The sequence below is a fragment of the Ambystoma mexicanum genome, chromosome 9 (genome assembly GCF_040938575.1).
Source record: "Ambystoma mexicanum isolate Mex_15411 chromosome 9, UKY_AmexF1_1, whole genome shotgun sequence".
NCBI lineage: Eukaryota > Metazoa > Chordata > Amphibia > Caudata > Ambystomatidae > Ambystoma > Ambystoma mexicanum.
In genome coordinates this window covers 328,901,967-328,926,983 of record NC_090931.1, presented here as the reverse complement: position 1 = coordinate 328,926,983, position 25,017 = coordinate 328,901,967, and the positions used below count along the sequence as shown (strand labels likewise).

Sequence of the window (25,017 nt, the reverse complement as noted above, 5' to 3'; positions counted from 1 at the left end):
TATTTGTTAGCAAAAAACAACACATATGAGATGAGGTTTAGCAGATTGTCAGTCATGATGACTTAAGTCTATACTGAATTCATAGTGGAGTGCTAGCTTTGTGAGGGCAGCTGGTATATTTGAAGATGTAACATAATTCCTAGTAACCATGGTCGTTCAGCACCCATGACCGCAGGAACAGAAGATAGGTCATTGTATCACTGTGCGCTTGAAAGTGCACTAAAATGGTGGAAGTCCACATTCCCTGATAAAGGCCTGTCTTTAAGGACAATATCAAATTTAAAATCAGCCTCAACTTCCACTCTAGAAAATAATCACTCTCATTTATTGGTCTCCTTTGAGCATATCTAGGTGTTTAGCTTCCCAGAGGCTTCATTGCCGGCTTCAGTGCCGGTCCCCACTATTTAATTTCCATGGCAGAATATTCTTCATAAATCTAGGGGTTTGAGATATTTTGGGAAACAAAGTGCTTAAATGGCATGCTGACAATTTTCTGTTTGCTTGCAAGTATAATACTTCTATAAGCAAAATGTTGTGAGTATACATCTTCCAGGATCCAACAGCTGTGCACCAACTAGTTGATACACGCTTTCAAGTACTGAATGCTCTGTCAAGTACTGAATGCTCTGTTATGTTATCCGCTGCTAAATTGCCAGCATGGCCTTGTTCAATTTGTTCCCTTGGATCTGCAAATTATTTATCAGAGACAGAGACAGTTTTCCAATTTTAAACATTGCCATATGGGTGACAATTTGCTGCTTATATGAAGCAAACTTGTAAAGTCTTGTAAAGTCTGAACAGAGGCCGTTGTTGGAGAATAAAGCATTGTTCCAGGGCCATAATACTTTACTAGAGGATAACCAATTTGACTATTCAGAAAATGAAATAAGTGCTCAATTGAAAAAAACAATTTGTGCATGTCCAATAGAAAGATATGATTTAAGATAGACTAGGAATATATAACTTTATTTTCTTTTTGCTTTACAACAAATTATCAGTTTAATCGGTCAGAAAGATATTTATAAATACCTTTCCACCGCACTAGGACCCAGATGAATAATAGTCTTGCTATGCCAGACGCAGCATGCCAGGATTATGTCATAGTTGTCTTGTAATTAGAAATGATGTTGCATGTCTCGTAACATTTTTGGATTATTGCATTTTGAAATTGATGAATGTGTTCATGGTGCACATTCGCACCACAAAATATTCCCAGCTACAATTCACAACACTTTGGAAATGTATTATGATTGTGGATCATGCTAAGTGGAATATGACTGTAGCCATAATGGAAAAAATGATTCTAGATGGCATGCACGTATCAGAGGTTAAAATGAATTAGTCTGCTCTGTCTCAGAGAATCGCAACACAGGAAGCACCTACATCATGCTAAATTAAGGGCTTTTGATTGGTGAAAGGCAAAATATTTTTACCTTTGAACACATTTAGTGATTATCTCAGCAGAAATCACCATTAAATAGAAACATGCTCTCAAACTGAACGTCCTTGTCCCATGCCTTAGACTTTTGCCCTTCTACTGGCCCTCGGGTGAGAAAGACATTTCATTGAGTATCTTCCATAGTAAAAAGATGATATGCGTTCAGATTTGACACCGGTAACTGATGCATTTACATATGCATGTGTGATTGTGGGTGTGCATGATCATACGCACATGTGCGCTTGTGCCTGTTCGTGGTACTCTAAAGTACTCCAAACAGATACAAAGAGAAAGTATTTGTGCTATATCGATCTTTATAACATATTTTTCCGCCCAATCGCATTGAGCAAAAGTTATAGTACGTCAATAGAATTGTGTATTTCAGTTCAGCCTCCCAAAAAAAGATTGAATTGAGTCCAAATTGGATATGTAGTGCTCCTGTTTATCAAAACATCCTGCAGATTCATGCTGTGAAGAGCTGAAATGAATGAAATCAAAAGCCGTGAGCAAATTGAAGTCTGGGGAATAAAAGTCACCACATGAAGCAAGGCAAATCACATGGCGCTCCCATTTCAGCAGGTGAACGCAAACGAGACATTATGTCAGCCAAATAACGCTAAGAATGGACAACAGAAATGGCAACTAAAAACCCCAAAAAGGACAAGGCTTGGGGCGTAAATGCAGCCGGCAGGCAGGGTGTTCCGCAGGCAGAGACCGTGACTCTCCGTTTACCATGTTGTCCTCTAATTCTCTGAGAAGTTTTTCGGAGTTTGCTTTTTCAAACAGCAGGCTTTGCTCGAGCTCCCGAATGCGGGCATGCTCCAACTGCGTCTGAGTCTGTGCACACACGGGGAAAGAGATCAGAAAACAGAGAAGTGGAGCGGCTACAACAACATCTCAGGTCCACAACACAGGATAGGCAGTCAAAATGGAGGGACACAGACTGTGAGGATGATGATTCAAGAAAGAGATGATTCAATACAGAGGCGGAACAGTCACCAGGTTCCCAAACAAATAAGAGAAACAATTTCATTAACGGCAATAAAATTGGCACTGTTTACAATGAATATGCATTTTTTTTTACGGTTGTGTTAATATCCCAGAACTACCTGTTATCCATTATACATGATCTGACCAACACTGGAAGTTGTCTGAATCCACCCAAAGACTGGTGTATAAAAGTACATACTTTACAATTATCCATGGAGCCCCCATTGCTAACACCCTTATCGCTACTGACCCTGTCATCAGCAATATGGTTTCTGGTTTTCCAGGTTGAGAACTTCCTCTCTCAACATTAATGCTCTCCAAGGATGGTGTTGCATGGACAGAAGGCATACTATAGCGAACACACTTGCGTTCTGGGTTTTAAACCACTAGTGATGTCTCGCCAGCCAAAGCCTAAAATATGCCGGTTTGAAGCTATGGCTTTAGTGAGGAGTGCACTGTGCCATTACCATGGAAAGTATGCGCCTCTGAACATGAGGGTGACCGCTATTCCGACCCTGGGGCTCTCTCTGGGAGATGGGCTTTGTGTCTATTGAGCATTGCCCATTAAAAAACACAAACAACAAAGATGGCTGGTGCTATGAGAAATATAAAAGGGAGTACATCTCTTTTCTATTTCCATGGTGGCAATGACAGCAAGTGAGTACAGGCGGCCAGAAAAAGAGGGCCTGTAGCTGACCAGGTAAGCTTGGTGGGAAGGTGGGTGCCAGTATTCTTTAGCAGCTGAGGTCCTGGTGGGATAGAGGCGCACGAGGGGAGCAGAAAATAGGGTGACAACCCAGTGGAGGTGCTCGGGTGGGGGGAGATCTGAGCGCATGCAGACCCATCACTGACAGATTCCAGATGAATTCCTGGACACCTGATTGGCCAGATGCGCTGACCGTGTGAGAATTAACCATACACACAGACCTAAGGGATCAATGCCCTGCAGAATTCCTATATGAATCTAGTTTATGCAGAAAATAACACATCTCTTTAATTTAAAAATCTAGAGAGTATTTAAAGAGGATATGCGTATTTCTTTGAATGATTGCTTTTTCATGCAACATCTGAAAGACTGAGTACCATTCCAGCTGCACGGCCACCAATCAGGCACATTCACATATGCTGCAGTGGGGAGAGACTCTCTTCCCTCCTATGATGTCACGCCGGTAGTTATTCTGCCATTAGTTACACACTGCTGAGATGTTATAGTGGTGGTGAACATCTTTGGTTCTCTACTGTGGAGATGCCAAAACTGTGCAGCATGATATTTGTGAACACTGTGGGATCGATTCACCAGGAATCATGAAAAATTGTAGAAAAGGGCGGCTATCTCAGTCTTGGCTGGCCCATGCTAGCAAAAATCCCATGTAAACAGAGGACAGTTTATGCATGTCACAAATTGTGGCTGGAATAGCATTGCATTTCACAGAAAAAGAGCACATTCGCAACTTGCTCATGGGTAAGTGAACTGTGAAGAAAAGCTACAAGTAGCTATGCATAATGGTAAAAGTGGCATCAAAAAGGTGACGAAAGGGAGACTTTTTCACAAAATATTGTTTCAGAAATAGTCCCTGCAGAGTTTACACATTTCCAAAATTGAACTCCGTAAAGTTGAAACAGGGGCACATTTCATTGTGGGAAAAAAGGAGCAAGTGATTGCCTTCACTCTTTGTCAATCAACATACTCACACTGGGCTGGGGCATGACCCTCATGTGCATTGCTCTCCAAAAGTCATTCCATTGGCCACTTCTATTTTTCATATGCAAATTCGGTAGTTTTAAGTCCCTCACCTTCTCGCTTACTGGATCGCGTATTTGCATGTATTATGGTGAATATGCAACATCAACAAATGTGCACAAGATTAACTGTGCAGCCATTTTGTGATTTGATCGCAGTTTCATTGCACATTTTTGAAGTGGAAATGCATATATGTACTGTGGGGACAAGGAATGAGGAGTCTGACCTGGTGGGTTATGCTTTTGGCTATGAAATTCTATTCAAAAGAAGGATACACCTATCTGTCTTTAACTCTAATGAGGTTTCTCTAGCTAAACTAAAGCAACTCGGGTGCTGCCCATGAAGTCTGTGAAAGTCCAAATCAAAAGGCACTGTGCAATTCCAAAAACTCCTGCACTATCCTTGTCACTACAATAAACAATAATAAAGTTCAGGTTCTGATCCCTTCTCGTGTATGCAAAGGACACCAAGTCTTCTCAAAGTAAAAGTTCCAAACTTTTCTTAATAAACAAACATTTCTACAGGATTCTCGTGGGGTTAGGAGAATGACCCACTTATTTTAGCTGGTTCCCCAATGTTGCTCATAGTTTTCAACAAAACGTGTAGTTCTTTCCCCTCTCCTGTCTAGAAAGAAATCTCTTTGCTTTACAAGGGAAAGCCAAGAGGTGTGGGGGGAGATGGGGATTTGACTCTTGGTTGATCCAGTGTTGACAAAAGACAAAGGGCCTCATTACACGGTAGGCGGTAACCATGGTGCTATTAGCGCCATGGTTGCCGCCGGTATTTTACTGTGTCCGCCTTGGTGGATGGCGGAATTACCGCCCTACTCCAAGGTGAGCGGGGGCGGTAATTCCCCATTCACCAAGGCACTTCCCCATTCCCATTTTTGCCCCCATAGGGCATAATGGGAATGGGGAAGGCGCTAATTACGGTACCGCAAATTGCGGTACCGTAATTAGCTCCAAGGTCCCTTCGCGGCACCCTACTTTAATGGCTGGTAAAACCAGCCGTTAAGGTCGGGTCCCGCAAAGGGAACTCGTAGTAAGGCGGTAAGGGTTTACCGGTACTGGTGCCCTTACCGGTACCGGTAAACCCTTACCGCCTAACGTGTAATGAGGCCCAAAGACAGCAAGGTTACTAGGACTAATCTCCAGGGGGTGCTGGTTACTCTTCTGGAGTTCCCCACAGTTACACAGGACCTTCGTATACCCCTTTTCGTATCAGGGAACTGCAAAAGAAGCTGGTCTCGGCTTATACAGGGCCCTTTACCCACTTTGTAAGGATTATTTGTAGTCAGGTTATCCCGCTTTATTGGTGTGGGCTGAAGTGTCCCTCGAGAAACAACTTGTCTACACCACCATGATTCTCAATGCTTTGGGTTGAGCACTTCTGCAGGGGAGATTTCTCCTGTTAAGTCTTTTACTTTTATAAATGTCTTTTTGAAGTTTCTCGGCCCCTCTCAGGTTTGACACAGTGCAGGTTACCTGGGTTCTGGGCGGAGGCATAGACAGGGTAGTGCCTGAGCGGGCAAGGCTCACCCAAAATCTGTAAATGACCACTCAACAGCGCTGTGTGGGCATTTACAGATGTTGATGTCACTGCGGTGGGCTCAACTACATTAGCTTCAGGCCCCACATGTAAGGCAATCCTGGCTATGCCTCTGGTTCTGGGATGGCATCTTAAGTTCCTTTCGGGACCACTGGTTCACTTTTTTGTCACTTCCAATATCATTCTCCAGTTGGGCCTGCTTGTTCCCGTAGCCGTTTGTTGATGGAGGTTCGGGCGCAAGTTTCAGACCACACAATCCACCTGTCACAAGTCACACCCCCACCACTGTCTGATTCACCTTCTGCTAGTTTGTCTAGACAACTCAGAGGCAGGCTCTGCTTGGCGGTTACTGCATAGTTGTCAGACTGCATGGTACACCCATTGCAGGTCACGCAACTACCGCCTCGTTGTAGCCTCGCACTGTACAGTTTTGGATTCCGAGACTGGCCTGGCATTTGACTGATTGTTCCTTCTCTCAATCGGTCCACCGACCTTTGTTTTTCCGTTTCGTCTTCTGCGACTAGTTCGGTTCTCTTCTGTTTTCTCTCCGCTACTTCTCCAAGTCTCAGAGCTGACGACCTGTCGGCTGCCAAGACTTTCTACTAGTCACCTTTGCCACACCTTCCACTGTCTTCAGATATCGAGATCTCTCTCCCTTCTCCAGATATCGAGTTCCCTGTCCTTCATTGTTGTTTAGTTTAAATAGCGGAGCCTGCCCCAGAGCAACGTCAGTTTGATTGACCACAGCTGGTCGAACCTCCCTCGAGCTCAACCACATCGTTTTTGGAATCTTCTTCGTCCCAGTACTTGTTAAAGAGAGACTGTCTGACACACTACAGTAACACATCATCTCCGACTCTGTCACTGGCAAAGAAGGGTTGGGTGGTGTTATTACTTTGTGGGGTTGGGAGTTAAAGGGGCTGTGTCTCAGACTCATGTCCTTGTCCCCAGGAAGGAAGCTCCTCTCTATGAGATCCTCCCGCATGTTTCTATCCCTAGGGAGACTATTGGTTAGCAGCCTCAACACCGTAACCTCAGAAAGAGGCTCCGCTTTGGGGAGAATTGACACCATCTGGGGAATCATCACAGTACTCACAAAATAGCTTTGTGAATCGGGCACAATATATTTCTGGTCAAAATGATAAAGCTGTGCAATAGCACCTTGAAGCATGTATTATGTGTAGAATGGAATTACCATACTAAATGACCACTGACTCAAATAACCAGACATACCCAATGAATATGGCAAAGTACTACTTTATTGTCACTTCAAAATAAAGTAGGGCCATCTGGCGAACCACAAGCAGTAGTCTGCACACTCACGCATCATTTTTATTACAAATGCTTCATACCGTAATATGCATCAGCTATGATGCCATCCTAAGTGGCAAACTTAAAACATATTGAAGGGAAGGGTTGGTTAAGGGAACGTATGTACCTATAGTATGTGTAAGTGTTAATAACTTCATTGAGGGACGAAGGATAGCTAAGGGGCAGCACGTTTATCTTGGAAGCTAAACAACGCGGCGCAACATAGGTTCAAATCCCGATACCCACGCTTAGAAACCACTCGCTGGTATTAAGCGCGTTATAAATGAACAATAAATAAAGAAATTAAATAAAGAAATTGACTGCCCCTTATCAAGTAGGCACGCCATGAACTAACTTTTAATACTGATCATAACAGAATACAGTAGCGGATTGGCCTGTGCAACTTTGTGTAGCAGGTTGCTACATGGACTCATATGATTGGTTGGTCTTCTCTCCCAACCTTGGAGTTTCAGCTCATTAGCAGCAGGTAAGCAAAACGAAACCCATGTGCAGAGAACAACGTCAGACTACTACCAACTTGCTCCAATTAGTCCATCAGCTCTCATTGGCCTTCCAGTGAAAAGAAAGCCATTCTCGATACGATTTCTCGTCAATACAAAGCTGAAATCTGTTTAGCTAAACGGAACTCCTACAACAATCGCATTGCCAACTCCAACTCAAGTATGAAGGAGCTCTTCTCCATACTGAAGGAACTTGAGTCACCCATTGCCAGACCCGACACCTGCACCAAGGACCAGACTTGGTGCTCAGACATCCAACAGGCACTAGCAAATAAAATAAACACCCTACAAAACAAAATTCAACTAAAAAAAGACTCCTTAAACCTCACTAACCCTCCCACACCTCTGCCTAATGCTTTACCAAGCACACACACTAACTCATTCTCCTTCTCTAAAACTACCACCCTGGAGGTCGGGAAAATCATACTTTCTATCAAACCCTCAAACTGCAAAGGCGACATCTGCCCTGCACACATAATCAAGGACGCAGCCAGAGACCTGTCGCCCTTCATCTCCAAACTTATAAACGCCTCTTTTTCCTCAGGTAGTATCCCTTCCAACTTAAAACAATCCTGGGTGCTCCCCCTCCTCAAAAAGCAGACGCTTGATCCTCTCATCCCCACCAACTACCGCCCCATCACCATGGTACCCTTTCTACTGAAAATCTTGGACAAAGTGGCCTACGTCCAGATTCAAAAATACCTAGAATTACACAAATTACTAGGCTCCAGACAATCAGGTTTCCGCCCATTACACGGCACGGAAACAGCCCTCATTGATTTGAAGACCCAAATCGATGATTTGAGGGACAAGGGTAAGACAGCACTCCTCCTCCTACTTGACCTCTCCGCGGCATTTGACCTTGTCGACCACAAGGTCCTCTGCAGACACCTGGATTCAGCTGCTTATTTCTCCCCAGAAGCCATCAGATGGATTGAATCCTTTCTGAGTGAGAGAACAATGAGAGTCTTCTCCCCATCAACAGCAGACCCCGCTCCTATTACTTGCGGAGTCCCGCAGGGCTCATGCGTCCTTCCCACATTATACAACATCTTCACCAAACCTCTGTTCGACGATCTGGATCATCTGGGTGTAACCTACACTAACTACGCAGATGACACTCAGATTCTCCTCCCACTTTCAGGGGATCACAGTAAGGACAGAGAGTTGGTGAATAGGGTGTATCTCATCATTCAGGCATGGATGGCATCTCATGGCCTATGCCTGAATGATGACAAGACAGAGCTCATCATCCTGGGTACCCCCGCTAATATCAACAAACTAGGCCTTGAATATGCCAAATTTAACATAGACGGCAACATTATCAAAGTATCCAGGGATGTAAAAACCCTTGGCTTTTATCTGGATGCCACTATGTCATTCACTTAACAGGTCAACTCACTAGCATCCACCACTGCGTATACCTGCAAATTAATAAGAGCCGGCAGACCTTTCCTATCCAATGACAGCTGTATGATCTTGGCAAGAGCACTCCTACTCTCCAGGCTCGATTATTGTAATGCCCTATATAGCGGTGCTAACAAAGCCATTACCCATAGGCTACAAATCCTACAAAATAATGCCTTGAGAGCTGCCCTCGGCAATAATAAAAGAGAACACATCTCCTCTACCAGACACCAACACAAATGGCTCTCCACCGACAATAAAATCAAACTAAAGCTGGCCTTCCTAACCCATAAAGCCCTCAACAATGCTGCCCCTAGTTATCTGATGGATAAAGTAAAGAGAAAGTCATCCATCAGACAAACAAGAACTATCAATTCCAACTGTCTGATAATTCCCAGATTCAAACTCTCCACCATTGGAGGTAACAGCTTCGCTGTGAAAGCTGCCACATTTTGGAATTCCTTGCCACACAACTTGAGAGCCGATCAACCATATTTGCACTTTAGAAGGAATCTCATCAGTCATCTGAACTCCAACAACCCCTGTATTTAATTGCACATTTTATACCTCTGTATAGATGCTGATACTTTTTGTTTGCGGCCTTTGCTCTCGCCACAAACAGCCCCTGTACATATCTGTATATTTCACTCCATTGTATAGATATTGATATTTTTTATGTGTGAAGATTTGTATACTTCTCATTCCTGTAATCCTTATATGTCTATAATTTTACCTCAACTGTATATTTCTGTAACATTGTAAGCCTCGAATATTCTTTCTGCCTGTGCCCTGCTGCACCTGGGTATGGTGCGCCATACAAATAAATAAACAAACAAACAAACAAACAAATTGGTCTGGCCCTTAGCCAAAGTTTCTCCTTTTGTAGTTGACCTTGCAACCTGTTCTTTGCTCTGGGATCTCTATGGGAGTGTGGGTACACCCTTATCTTCATCCGTTACTTAATGAATGGCCCTTGTTATCACCCTCTGACTGATGTGAGACCACAAATGTGCCCATTAAAACATATTATTTACTGCTATTTGATTTAATTGCACATGGTGCTATTACTCCTTTTGGCCTCTGGAGTCTTGATCACTCCATCTCACATATGCTTTCTGCATAATTTTTAATTATCCACTACTCCGCACTTATTTCTTGGTCGACATCCTTGATCCCAAGCCAAGTGGCTCCTCTCCATCCTTTTTTTAAATAAAAAATAAGATCAGACTTAGCATCAGTTAAAATCATCTTTTTCCACCCACAGTCACTTTGTCTGAGAAAATGATTGAGGAATTGTTTCCCATTTTCAACTTTCTGAAATAACATTGAAAGCAATTTTGTTCAAGATTAATTTATTTATTTTTACATTTGTAGGAGCAATGAGTTTCACTTTTTATACTGGTAATCCCAGCCCCACTCAAATCATTGTAGAGTGCACTGAACATAAGCTTCCTTTTTAAACAGAATTTGTGAATACATATATTACTAATGCAATCTTGGATTACCCTTCTACTCAACAAGCCCTCCCTGGACCCTGATCAACCCAACAGCTATAGGACTGAAGCAAACACACCCCTGCTCACGAAGACTTTAGGAAAACGATGCTACCATTCCAATGCCGTCCTTTGTTTAGACTTACAGGCTTTTGAGAGAGCGTCATTCTGGCTTCAAGCCAGGACGTGGCAATTGAACCAATTTAGCAGATGTTAGAGAACAGCTAGTTTAGAATATGGATAGTCACTCAGACTCCCTTCTTGTTCTCTTAGACCTATCAGCAGGTTTTGACATCCTTCACCACAAGACCACTCCTCATAGATTACAGTCTATCGGCGTGAGGTGGGGGAGAGGTCTGAAATTGTGCTGACGTGGTTTGATGCTTTTTAAGCAATGGGATTATCTGCGTAAGCATGCAGTAAATCATGATAGAACTCACAACTACCAATGGTGGGGTCCCTCAAGGATATGCTCTGTCTCCTCTCCTGTTTAGCATCTACACTAAACCATTCCATGATCTACTATCACGTTTGGACATTGGATTCCATTGTTACACATATGACTCACAGTTGTTTTTCAAGCTTACTGGGGACAATGTACATTGTAATAGCTTCTAACAGATGTGTATCTTGTGATCAAAGAACGGATGCATAGCAATTGGCAAAGGCTCAATTGCAGTAAGAAAGAACAGGTCAGGATAAGCTCTCTCAGCAGGTCAAGAGTGGCTTCCAATCTTCCATTGCATCTATGTTTGGACTCTCAGCCTATAGCAATTCTTGCCAACGCACGCATTCTGAGCATCATCGTTGACTCCTTTCTTGACTTAACAGCTCAGGAGATTTCAGTAGTCAGTAGTTTCAGCTACTTCCTTTGGCTTTTTAAGCATGTTTTATCTTATTTTAGCAAATTTCTGATGATATTATTTGGAGGTCCAAAGCGTGCTCAACTGATTATTGAAATACAATGCATACAGGTGACGCTAAAGGGTAGGTACAAAGGCTTCAGGTTTCACAAAACAATTCTGACTAATACACTTGCCAAGTCTGCTGTCGCCAGTATTCTACATTCATTGCCTTGGTTACCCACTAATGCTAGAATTACTTCAAAAATTGCTTTCGGTACTAGACAGGGATGCCCGCTTTCCCCTTATTTATACGCTATCTATCTTGAACCCGTACTGGCCGCAATCAGACAAACCCAAGAAATTAAAGGGATCCCATTTGGAGGAGAGATGCACAAAACGGCTGCCTATGCGGACGACATGCTCATGACCCTGACAGAACCGATTTCCTCCATTCTGATCCTAGTCGAGATATTGAGGCAGCAGGAAGGGATATCTGGGTTGAAAATAAACATGAGTAAATCTGAACAACTTGAGATAGGCCTCTCCGGGGAGATGGCCTCTACCCTTCATAGGTGCTCAGCCTTCCGCCCCACAGAAAGTAGCATAACTTACCTAGGGACAAAACCAACCAGCAGATATGCAGAATTGTATAGGGCTAATTTCCGGGAACTAATTCAAAAAGCGAGAGCAGACCTGGCCAGGTGGTCTCTGCGGGGATTATCGTGGTTGGGACGCATAAATATGATAAAGATGGTGACCCTCCCTAGGCTTTTATTTAAGTTCCAATCTCTCCCGATTGCGGTCCCAAGGGTATTCTTCAGGACGATGAATTCAATAATCTCTAAATTCATATGGCAAGGCAAATGCCCAAGGGTAGCACTGGAACTCCTGATGTCCTCCAACAGATGGGGGGCTAGGGGCTGCCCAACCTAGTCAGCTACTACGAGGCTGCTCAGTTAAGGGTAATACAGGAATGGTTCTCTGGTAACACACATAGAATTTGGGCCCGGATAGACATAGCGGTTGCAGAGTGCCCTTTGGATGGTTTATTGTGGCTGCAGGGGACAGACAGGGCCCCTCCAGTGCAAGGCAGAGCAGGGTTCTCTGGCTACATATGAGGTTTGGGACCCGCCTTCTCCCCAGGTATGGACGGAAGGTTGTTTAGGCGATGGAAGGAGAGCGGATGCGGGACGTTTCGGGACATGGTATTGGGGGTGGGGGGAATCGCAACTTTTGAAGATTGTAAAACACAGATCAGGCTTTCGGAGAAAGACAGATATGAATATATCCAGCTGAGGCACTGGCTGTGTCATGAGGAGAATAGGCAGGCACTAACCAGTCCTCTAACTAAATTTGAAACCTTTATCACAACGCACCCGGGGTAGAAACACCTGGTCGCCGATCTATACCCTATACTCCTAGAGTGTGCAGATAAAAAGAAATGGCCATATCAGCTAGCTTGGGAGGGTACATTGGGAGGAGAGATCTCGGAGAAGTCCTGGGAGAGGCTTTGGAGGAACATCCCTAAAATGACTAGGTCCCTACAAACCCGGGAAGCACGGTACAAAATGATGCATTATTGGAATTATACCCCAGCAAACTTCAGAAAATGTTCAAATCCACCTCAGGGCAATGCTGGAGAGGCTGTGGGGGAGTAGGGGACTGGGAACATATCTGGTGGGGATGCCCTGAGATTAAAGAATTCTGGAAAGAAGTCACTGGATCCTTGCAGGAAATAGCCCCTGGAATCTGCCCCCTTACATTAGGTGAGAAACTATGTGGCCTGGTTGGACTGGACCCACAAGACACCACAAAAACTGCAGATGAGAGCACTGGTAACACTGCTTATAGCAGCCTGGCAGGTCATTGCAAAACATTGGAAGCAAAAGGACCCTCCATCACAAATCAACTGACTCTCTCTGGAGTGGATCACATATAGGATCCAGGGGGACTTGGCAAAATTTACTAAAGACTGTGGGGAAGTTCTCCCCTTTCTGAAAAGTGACTATGTGCAGCAGTGGTGCCCTCAGAAGAACTCTGCCAAATATAGATATATCTGCGCCCCTCGGGGAACAGGGTGGGGGCAGGGAGAAGGGGAGTTGATTTGGTTGAAGTTTTCTTTAAAAATGCCAATAAAGATACTTTTTAAAAAAAAATTGCTTCCATTGTGCATAAGTGGATTCATGGGAAAGTACCCAAACATCTGACAACTAGATTAAAACTCTCGAAAACCTTGGGATATTTGTCATTCTTCCAGCCTTTCCTATATCACAAACCTCAGATATAAATTGGCCTTGGCTGTGGGGAAAGGTTTTGATGATCATAATGCCATTATTTGGAACGGACTCCAAGTCCCACCCAGGGTTGAAATGGATCTCACACGTTTTAAAAATCTATTATAATCTTATCTTTGATGACAATATTTATATTCTGAATCTATAACTCCTTTTAACTTCTAGGTGCCCTCCTGATACTGGGGAAGTGCTCTAATGCCCCTGGGTTGGGAGCACTATATAGGAGCTTAAAAACCTACCATTGTCTTGTTTATCCCAATCTCTTTTTTTGTTATAGAGTATCTTAAATGAAACCTGCCACATATAATATAGTAAATCAGAGTGCCTCCCAAGAGCGTGGGCAAACGACAGAAGTTGCACTTTACAAGACCCAGTTACAGCACATTACATAGATATTTTCTGTTTCATAATATTTGTCCCATTTTGTCTTTATAGTACGTATACTTTTATGAAATAATTAGTGCTAAGGTATTTTCCAATTAGCTTTGTGTTCCCTCCACTAAATTGTTTCTATTCTCTACATTCTGTATGTTTAAAGTGCACCAGTTGTGATGCATACCTATTTTTCTTAGTAGTGCATTGTGGTTAATTTCTGCATCAGCTAGATACCTAAGTTGCTGAACGAGTATCTCAAATATCATACTCCGGCCAAATGTTGTAACACAATATCATAAGCAGTTGTATGGAAATATGGAAGAGTGTGGAATAATAGGATGCTGTATCTTATCTGTGGATTCAAGCTCCATTGAGGCCCATTCAGAGGCATAGTTTCATAGTTCTCTGTTATCCAGGGTTCGTGGAGCCCGCAAAACTTTTTGATATCCATAGCAGTGGTCTAGATGTTCCACATCGCTATGTCAATTCAACATTGTGACTATTCCAGCTCCAGACGGATTCTGCTCCGGCACAACGCAACCTTCTTGTTTCAGTTACGCTGTTTCTCGTCTTCCTGTCTGTTACCTTCCGTCTGGTCCTTGTTAATCATGCCCCCTTCTCCTGGCCTGTCCTCTCCTCCTCTGCTTTGCTCTAAACCCCTCTGGCTCTGCTTCCCTACCTGCTCTGCTCCTCTTAGTACTTGGATCTCCTCATCCTGGAAACCTTGTGGATACTCCTGCTGTGTCTCCACTCCTTGTAGCACTTTGGATATTCTTCTGCTGAATTGTCCCCTTGGATACCCCTGCTGGGCCTGCTCAAATTTCCAGTGCTAGGCTGACGACACTCAACTCATTTTCAGGCTGCTCTCTGCCACCTCCTCTCCCTCTCATCTCTGATTGCCTAACTGCCATTCAAGATTGGTGTGCCGCCAATGATCTTTGTCTGAATGCCAGCAGGACGGAGATCCTCCTCATCGGCACACCTTCACCATCCTTTCCCCTCACTCTCTGGCCGGCCTCCCTTGGCCCTCCTCCTACCCCCACCTGCGAGGCTAAGAACCTCGGGGTCATCTTTGACTCCACCCTTTCCTTCTCCGCCCACATCTCTGAGGTCTCTAAAAAGTAAAATTTCTGACTGCACCTCCTCAGGGGTACTCTGCCTTTCCTCTCCTTCCCCCAGAAGCTCATGGTATCTCAAGCTCTGGTTCTCTCTATCTTGGACTATTGTAACAGCCTCTTTCTAAATCTACCTGCCTCTACTCTCTGCCCTCTGCAACTAATCCAGAACAGGACTGCGAGACTTGAGCCCTGGGATCGTATCTCTCCAGCTCTGAAATCTCTTCACTTGCTCCCAGTGGATGCAAGGATTACATTCAAAACCCTCTGCATTGTCCACAAGGCTTTCTGGGGCCTGGGTCCAAAATACCTTCAGCTATCCCTCCGCAAGTACCTCCCCTCTTGAGCTCTTCGCTCCTCTACCTCCAACTCACTCAGGGTCAGTCGTTTTTCTAAGGAACGAGCTGGGAGTAGATCTCTGTCTTCGGCTGGGGCCTCCTCAGGAACAGCCTCCCTGCCACTCTAAAACTTGAGGAGAACCATCTCCGGTCCGAAAGCACCTCAAGACCTTCCTCTTTTCTTCTGCCTTTGCTCCCCCTCTCCCCTGCTGATCTGTTCTCTCTTGGCACTGTGCACCTGGCCACCCTCTGCCTTTTGGGCCCAGGTACCTGCTCATCCTGTCACCCTCCCGCACTGCCTCCGGGCCACACCTTGCACTGGAGTCTGTATCTGTACCCATACAGCCCCCCTTTTTCTTCCTGCACTTATCGGACATACCCTGTCTGCTGCCTTAAACCTAGCACTTGCACATTGCTGGCTGCATTACCACTGTTTGTTGCCTTTATTATTTATTTATTGTTATTTATCTGTTTCTCCTCTGCTTCGCACTTTCCACCTCTCCCCCCTTCCATGCACTTTTCCCCTCCCCCCTCTCCCATGCACTTGCGCGTTCTCAATGTCACTGGGCCTAGTAAGATCGCTGTTTTGTTCTCCCCTGTTCCCCTCCCTTGCCTTGTTGCGCTCTGAAACACTTGTGTATGAGCGCGATAGAAATAAAATATCAATCAATCAATCAATCACCCTCTATAAGGCAAATATCCACTCTCATAAACACTTGTCCTAGTAGAGAATAGATCCATCTCCTGAGCGAGCACAGAGCCTGAGTCTTCCCTGCTATTCACTGAGGCATGGGTGTGAAATGGGAGTAATCAGGCAATATTGTAGGAATAAGGCAGACAACTGCTACAAAGGTGGAAATTCCCATATACTGTCCCACAACCAAGCGATGCCGGGTCCCAGAGATGCATTGCATATTCATACAATCTGAAAATGCTCATGTTTACAAGCAAACCCAATCCTTGCGGCTGGCAGCGAAGCTCGGAGCCACGTAGCACTGCCCCGCTTTTGCCTGTCCCCAAAATGGCACACCAAGGCTTTAATGTCTTGGTCCATGGTGGGAACATGAATAAGCCAGCCAAATAGGGCACGAGAAAGAAAGAGAGAGAGAGTGAATTGACAACACCTGGCAACACTAAGTATAGGAACAAGATCACTGAAAGGAAGGATGGTAACCCAGCCTGGACCAATCCTGCAAGCTGTGGATAGCAATGATAGTCGTGAAACAATTCCAGAGGTTTCTGGTCAAACAAAGCACTGCACAGCTGTGTAAAAAGGAGTAGGAGAGATGGCACAGTCAGGACAATGGCCCAGGAATTAAAGGTGCACACAGAGAATGAACCAAAGAACAGGGTAACATAGAGCCTGCTGAAGGCTCAGCTGTTTGTGAAGATCAAACCCCAAGGAAGAAGAAGAATAAGCATCAACATGCTTAGATCACTGCCTCAAAACATGTCAAAGGTCAAAGAGCAAGAAGGACAATTTGCTGAAAGCCCATTGAGGGATATAGCTCTGCCCCTAGCAGGAAGCAGAACCCAGCAGGAGATAACCAGAGTCTGGTCAGGGTTCACACCCAGGAGAGCTAGATGGTGGGTGATAATAACTTCAGCCTGACAAGAGCCAGGGAAAGGGGGAAGACATACTTGCTTATAAACTAACAGTAATACCAAGGCAAGGGGGACATTATGCTTTCTACGCTGCTTTTAAGCATAAATAAATCTTTGGATAAGTTCTTATAGGGTCAGGGAGGCCGGGCTGGTATCCCTAAGGATGTTCTTCTGAGATCTGAGCGGTTTTGGTTATCCCGATATAAGACATTACCATACTACATTTACGCTGCATATTTGGCATCACTGGCTAACGTTTGACCAAGTTGACTGTCCAGCTGGATTTACATTGAGAGGCCATCTCGCCAACGCCTCTTTATATTCTTTTGTATGCTGATTAAAGCTTGCCAGTCAGCTCAACTCCACCATTTATAAAGCATGTTGTGAAAGGATGGAAGAGATCTAATGAGATTTGGGGTGAGCAAACTTTGCTCTGTGCGGAATTTAGTTTGTAGAAGAACCCAGCTGTGAAACTGAGCAACTGGGCTTTATCATGGGTTTCGTGGCAAAAAGCTGGCATTTGGAAAATGGGACAGGTCCATGATGGTCATAATATGCTTGACTTTGAATGCTTGCATTTCAAGTATGAGCTTTGGGCAGGAGACTTTCGTTGTCATTATATGTTAAGGGACCTTTTTTCTGGAATTATTTCTCCACTGAAAGCCGCCATGCATGCCCCGTCCATGGTTTTCCTCTTATCTAAGAGCATGCCTATCTCTGCTTCCACCTTATACAAACATATTACTCCTTCTGAGTTTGCTCTGGCTTCATAATGCGGTTGGGGTAAATGGGATTCAGACTTAAGCCGTATGTTATCGGATATTGAGTGGAACTGTATATGTGAGAGTTTGGTTAGTTTTAAGGTTGATTTGGAGCTGCTCTATATGCAACAGCGGATTATTCACTATACATATTGGTCTCATTGGAAGATGTGGGCATGCAAGTTGTTTGTTTGTTTTGTTTATTTATTTGTATAGCGCTGCAGACACGGGGGTAGAAGGGCGCTTAAAGAAGAAGGTTACATTTTGAAGTATACAATTGCAAAATAAAACAATTTAAGAAAATCAGGATACAGCAATTACATATTGTGATATATACAGTTGTGAAGTAAACAATTTGCAGAGCAAATTTTGCGGACATGGTTAGGTAAAGGGATGTGTGCCTTCCTAACTGGGTATTACTCTTTGTTGAGGAGCCAACCGATAACATTTTTCCTAAAAACCTGGAAGGACTGAATGGTTGTTATGTTAAGGGGTAGGGTGTTCCAGAGTTGGGAGGCAGGTACTGTGAAACTGGTTCCTCCCGCTCTTTTTAATGAGAATCTGGGTACTGTTAAGCATAGGGTGTTGGATGATCTGGTGGTTCTTGTGGCAGGTTTTAAGGTAAATTTGTTGGACAGATAGAGGGGGGCTAGGTGGTTTAGAGCCTTATATGTAAAGCAGATGGTTTTTTCAGGTCTATTTTTTGTCAAATGGAGAGCCATTTGCATTATTTCCTAGTATTGGAAATGTGCTCTTGTCTGGGAATGTTGAGTGCTGCGCGAAGGGTATTGTTTTGTAGTACCTGTAGTTTGTTAATTATGGTTTGGTTAGCACCTAGGTACAGACTATTGTAGTAGTCTAGTTTAGACTGTATGAGGGCTCTGGTAAGCGTGAGGCAGCTGTTTGTGGAAAGGAAGGGTCTGATGGTCCTAATAAGCTTGCCGGTGTAGGCGGCGGCAGAGGTGATCATGTTGGTTTGTTTGTGAAGGTTAGAGTTGGCATCAAGATAAAAGCCAAGGGTTTTCACATTTTTGGCGATAGGGATGGTGTGACCATCGATCGTGATATTGTTATAGTTGGGGTTAAGTTTGGACAGGTTGCTGGGAGAGCCGACAAGGAGGACCTCCGTCTTCTCATCATTCAGGCAGAGGCCGTGAGAGGCCATCCATGCCTGAATGATGGAGAATATTTCGTTAATCCGGGTGACGTCTGTGTGGTAGTTGCCTGTGATAGTGAGGAGTATCTGGGTGTCATCTGCGTAATTCGTGTAGGTGACACCCAGGAGGTCCAGTTGATCAAAGAGTGGCTTTGTAAATATGTTGTACAAAGTGGGGGAGATACAGGAGCCTTGTGGGACCCCGCATGAGATAGGTATAGGGTCTGCTGCAGCTGTTGTGGAGAAGACTCGCATGGTTCTGTTCGCCAGAAATTATTGTATCCAAGTGATGGCGGGGGAGGAGAACTGAGCTGCGGTGGCCTGGTGATTGCAGAGGATATTGTGGTCGACCAGGTCAAAGGCCGCTGAGAGGTCTAAGAGGAGAAGGAGTGCAGTCTTGCCTTTGTCTTTGATTTCATCAATCTGGCTTTTAAGATCAACAAGGGCAGTGTCTGTACCATGTTGAGGTCTAAAGCCAGACTGACGTAATCCTAGCAGTTGACTGGATTCCAGGTATTCTTGAATTTGGAGGTAGGCGACTCTGTCCAGTATTTCTAAGAGGAATGGGACTATGGTGATGGGACTGTAGTTGGTTGGTATGGTTGGGTCTAATGATTGTTTTTTCAAGAGTGGGAGAACCCGGGATTGTTTAAGGTTGCTGGGGACAGAGTTGTTAGTGAATGATAGGTTGATAAGTTTGGTGATGAAGGGGGATAGATCTCTGGCTGCGTCTTTTATGATCTGGGCGGGGCAGCTGTCCCCTTTGCAATTAGAGGGTTTTAAGGATGTGATGATTTTTTGAACTTCAACCGTGGTTACTTTCTTGAAAGTGAAGCTAGATATGGCGTCAAAGAGCATTGGTAGGTTAGGGTTAGTAGGCTTGTTGGTGGATAGTTGTTGGCGTTTGTCCTTGATTTTGGTTTGGAGTCCTATGATTTTATTGTTGAGGAGGTTTTGGATGCTAGTGCACCAAGGTTTGTCTTTCAGACATGTGTCTGTGGGTGGATTGGGGTTTTCGAGTTCTTTTAGAATTTTGAACAATTCTTTAGTGGAGGATCCTGCCTGATCTATTCTGTGTTGCGAGGATGTTCGTTGCTATTGCAGAAATGATGTAGGCACCACCTTGCATATGTTGTAGGTATGCAGGAAAATTTAATTGTTTGGGATGGGGATTTCCAAAAGGTGTATTTGGTTTTGGGCATATCTTTGCCTAAGGACCCACTTATCGGTGTGCTGGGCTTATTTCCCTCTAGTATTAGGCTGTCTAATGACAAATTCCTTTGGGCTTCCAGGGCTTTCTTGGTTGCTAAGATCCTGATATTCTGGAAGAGTGCCACTGCCCCCCTGTGTGAGTGATTGGCTGTTGAGTTTGTTGCTTCTTTCTAGAAGAGAGAGAGTGTCTTTTCATGCTAAGTAACAGCACCACAAGTATGAGGCGATTTGGGGGTGCTTTTTTAACGATTTTCATGCTTAGTTGTTCCCCAGCCCCCTGTTTTACTAGACACTTTTTTTGTTTGTTTGTTTTCATTCTTTTTCCTTTCTCTTATAAATATACTTGCTTTTGTGAATGCATGTATATTTGGCAATTATACCTTTTGTTGTAGCTGTTCTTTAATTGCTTCCTTGTGTTATCTCTAAAACAATAATAGCTATTTGAAAAACAAAATACGTGCTTGTAAACTAACAGTAATACCAAGGTAAGGGGGACATTATTCTTGCTGGTGTAGGTAATCTAATATGGCACGGGGGAGTAAGAAATGAGAACCTGTGGGGCATTTAGAATGCTGGAACTTGGCTCCAAGGGGTCCTGGGTAATCTAGAGAGAGTTCTGAACTCTCTCACTTCTTCGTTTACTCCCATCCTTTACATAGTTGCATAAGCAAACCAGGTAGGCCATACTGTTTTATTTGGAGAAAGTATGCCTTCAGAACCACAGGTATTCAGTCGATTCCGGCCTGATAATCCTGACTAATATCCCTTTGTTTTTTTTGTTTCATGCATATTCTATCAGTCTCACATTGTTCCACAACCCACAAATACTGCCAACTCTACATGAAGTGTCATTACCCTCCTCAATATTTCGGATGTATTTGACACTATTTGGCAGATATGCGCTGGAAGGATAACTCAGGGGCAAGGCGCTCGCTTTGGAAGCAAGACGACGTGGAGCAATACAGGTTCGATCCCCGGGTCCACGCTTAGAAACCTCTGGGTATTAAGTGCATTATAAATAGGCAATTACAAATTACATTCCTCTTACAGAGACTTGCAGATATGTGAATAGAGGGAAATGTTCTACGATGAATGACATGTTTCCTACCCCAGAGGATGAAGACAACATTATTTTAAATAACATTCACTGCAATATCACCTGCAGGGTTTCACCTTTTAGAAACAAATGGGTGCCTTAAACTGAAAGGGATGGCGACAAATTGCAAGAGCTAAACTCAATTTAGCGGCAAGAAAAGCAGACTCTGAGGACACGGAAAAGTAACAGAACACCTCAATTCAAAGACTAGATTCTGGGGATGATATTTCTTTTGCCGAATGTTAATGTTAAAGGATATTTGTACCGCACACTATCACCACCGGAGTGGTCACCTGGTGCTTTGGCGGCTCTGAAAATGGAAGGGGGGGGGTGAGTTAGTGGAAATAAGCGGGAAAAGTGCAAGAGAGCAGTGATGTGTCGTTGGCAGCCTCAACCCAGTTAGCACCGTTCGCTGGGGTTGGGGTGTTTTCCCGTCGGTAGCTGTTGTGCGAGGCTATGTGTGGTTTGCTTTGTTGTTGCAGTGTATTGAAGTGTGTGCGGATCGTTGGGTTGTGGTTGTGTTTGGTTAGACTTTGCGAGGTGTATGCAGAGGGGTGAAATTGTTAATGGATTGGTTAATTGGCATTGTTGCCGGCAAGCGAAGCGCTAAACTTCCATATTCGCTCCAGGTGGGGCGCGCGAGCATCTCCGCGCCTCCATACAGTTCCGGCACCAGCCGACACTCGCAGTGCCTTCCACACATGACGCCCACCCACATTCATAACCGTGTCCAAAGGAGAAAGTTGCCTTTGCTAGGAGGGAATCCTCTGATGACTGCACTAATTAGGGAAATGTTTAATGCCCTGTACTTGTACTTGGTAGAGCTCAGTGGTAGAGTGGTAGAGCTTAGTAGAGAGGAGTGGTTATTGACTCCTACGCTGTACCGCTTGTCCCGTTTTCATGATTTGTTTAAGGACACTTGCAAGGAATGTATTTCCTGTGTGTGTGTATATATACAATTCAATAAAAATCTAAGTAAAAAAATATGGCAGTAAGATATTGTTCATGCTAATGAATCTCATAGCACCCATCATAGGGATGGGTTACCTGTTCTTTCTGCATGTAATGCTTTGCTTTTGCATATTAAGACATGGGGCAGTACACTTGACTGACAATGGAAGGATTGAGACAGAAACCAATGTGTATAAATCATTCAAACAAATTGAATTGATCAGTTCAGTGAAAGTAGCTTGTTAGGTTGGTGATCCACTTTGCTCTAATAAGCATTGCTATATTTTACTTCGAGATTTTTTTACGTTTGCCTATTTTGAAGCATGTACACCTTGGTTAGTAGTCTAACATCGGGCCTCATTTTCTAAAAGTTGCTGATTGCATGTAAGGGACCACCAAGGCTAGCACATATGTGCTGTAGGGTTCCCATGGTGCAATTTTCTACTTCGGCAAAATGGAGAGCAAAAGTCAAGAGTGAAAATAGGTGTAATTGCCTTTACTCTTAATTTTCCTATCTGATTTTTTTAAAGGACGTAAATGCCGCCTGGAAATTACTTTTTGCAAAGGGCATTTATAATGGATTCCTATGGAATACAAATGCTTTTAGTAGATGCTTAATGCAGGTGGACTCCATAGGAATCCATTCCTTGCACCCCTGTATGAAAATCTCATGCAAGCGTACAATGAAGAGGTTTTGCAGGCGGAGCGGGAAGGAGCAGGAGGAAACAAATGACCCGTCTTGTCTCTCAGATCGTGTGCAACATATTTTTAAATGACCCACAGGGATAAAGCAACATGTAAACCTTCGTTTTACATTTGATTTTCTACTCTGGGCCATATAAAATGAGCCCCATTGTGCTTCAGTACATCTCCCAGTTCCTTTTATGTTCCATGTGTATTCAAAAGAAAAACACTCAGTGAAGTGCCGTAACACAAAAGTTAAGGGCATGTTTTCTAAATCTGGAAAAATTAGCAATAGAAAAGCTGTGCAATGCCTCAGTTAGTCACTGTCCCCACTTACCTCAGCTACCTACATTTTTTCCAAGGAGCACCACCCTCAGTTTGCTGGCATTCTGGCGATGGCTACTTATGATCTTTCAATGGATGGATGGATCATTATTATAATTATGATTGTTCTTTTATAACACACTTAATACTGGAGACCAGTTTCTAAGTGCAAGACCAGAGTTGTTTTGCATCCAAGACAAACGCGTTGCTCCGGAGCTATAAAATCTGTAGCACCAGAAAAAGGACCAAGGAACTTCTTGCGCATGAAACCGGGCAGGTGCTTGTCCCAAATACTGCTTTCTCAGGGTTTTAAATTCCATTTATTGTCAAACTCCTGCAGCATCATTCATGCTGTTCTTCCCAGCGTGGCAAGTGCCCTCCATGCTGCTGGAGGTTGGTGTAGTGTTTTAGAAATGATACAACGAAGTTAAATATTGTTTAAGGAACAACAAACTTCTTACAACACTTCAGGAACCATTCACATAGAAACATAGGTTTGAACCATGGAATGCCTTAGTCTGGGAGTCTGCAAACTAAGACTCTCCAGAGGTTTTGGACTACGACACCCATGATCCCTTACCATTGACTATGCCTACTAGGGCTGATAAGAGTTGTATTCCAAACCATCTGGAGAACCAAGGATGGCAGGTACCTGCCTAAGTGTTTGTAGCTTCACTTCAGGTGGGAGTATGGTTCTGGACCATCTATCTCCAAATTAAACAATAGTCTTACAAGGCTTGATGGATAGTTGGTCAGATGGAACTGCTACGGATCCAATTCAAATGTCAGATGGGTGCCACAAACAAGCCCTGTATCTTTAATATTTTGCAGCAGAAAATGAGACATCAGAAATAATGGATGGAGTGTCCAGCAAGCTCCAACAGCTGATAGTCCTGCTTCCTCGGGAGGGGTTGAACGAGGTCAGGAGACTGCCCCACAATGCCCATAATATAAGAACATGAATAAACTCCTCATTGACCTTCAAGTCATCAGGAAAGGATCCACTGATGTATGTTTCAATGTTCTAAAGGAAGCAACTTTTTTTCACAATTGATACCATGAACTAGAAGAGGCTATGAAGAAATGACCAGCCTAAATGCTCACGTATGGCTTTGCAAGTATTAGTGTTAATCCGTAAAAGGTATTAGCTAACTTGACCTAAAACATTTGACCTAATTACCAAATTGACCTTTTTGGAGTGGTGCAAATTGACATTTTTTTTCCTTTGGTACAAATTTACCTTTTTCCGATTCACTGTCATACATGCACATCACACATAAAATAGTTTGAAAATCTGTTGTTTCTTTGTTTTATTTTAAACACACAGAACAGTGGGATACCTTTAAATACTGTGTTTTATGTTTTTCTCAAATAATGCAGACACTACCTTCTTTCCATAGTTTGTTTGGGCTCACTGAACTGACCTCTAATCATTAGTGAAACCATACATTTCTGCCGCATTTGTTTTACCACATGTTTCTGTATCATTGTGTGAAATGATTTGAGGAATTATGTGTCCAAACGTCACTAATTGTTTAAAATAGACACCTACCTAGCATTTTTCTTTTTTAAAAGCTTCATTATCCCCAGAATGTACTTATCGACGTTAGAGCATTTTGATTTCACACGAAATCTCGTGAGAAGTCTTTCATTGGTCCGTTCCTCTAATGTTTCCCTTGGTTCTTGCTTTTGGAACATTTCATTTTAGCTTTACTTTGTCTCCGTGATTTGTTTGGCCATCGAATGTATGAATATATATGATTTGTTTGGCCATCGAATGTATGAATACATATGCTGTTTTAAGTAAGTGTA

At 43.6% G+C, this 25,017-nt stretch overlaps 1 protein-coding gene across 4 annotated transcripts in view; it reads right to left on the bottom strand.

Annotated features, from left to right (window-relative positions):
• Window positions 1-25,017, bottom strand: part of CLIP2 (CAP-Gly domain containing linker protein 2) — a 705,753-nt gene that overhangs the window by 121,804 nt on the left and 558,932 nt on the right. For 2 of the 4 annotated variants that reach the window (XM_069614741.1, XM_069614740.1), the window contains one exon: window positions 2,171-2,275. The exons of the other annotated variants lie outside the window; for them this stretch is intronic. In XM_069614741.1, coding sequence (XP_069470842.1) covers window positions 2,171-2,275 — 105 coding nt within the window. The remainder of the gene's footprint in view (window positions 1-2,170; window positions 2,276-25,017) is intronic. 4 annotated transcript variants of the gene reach the window in all.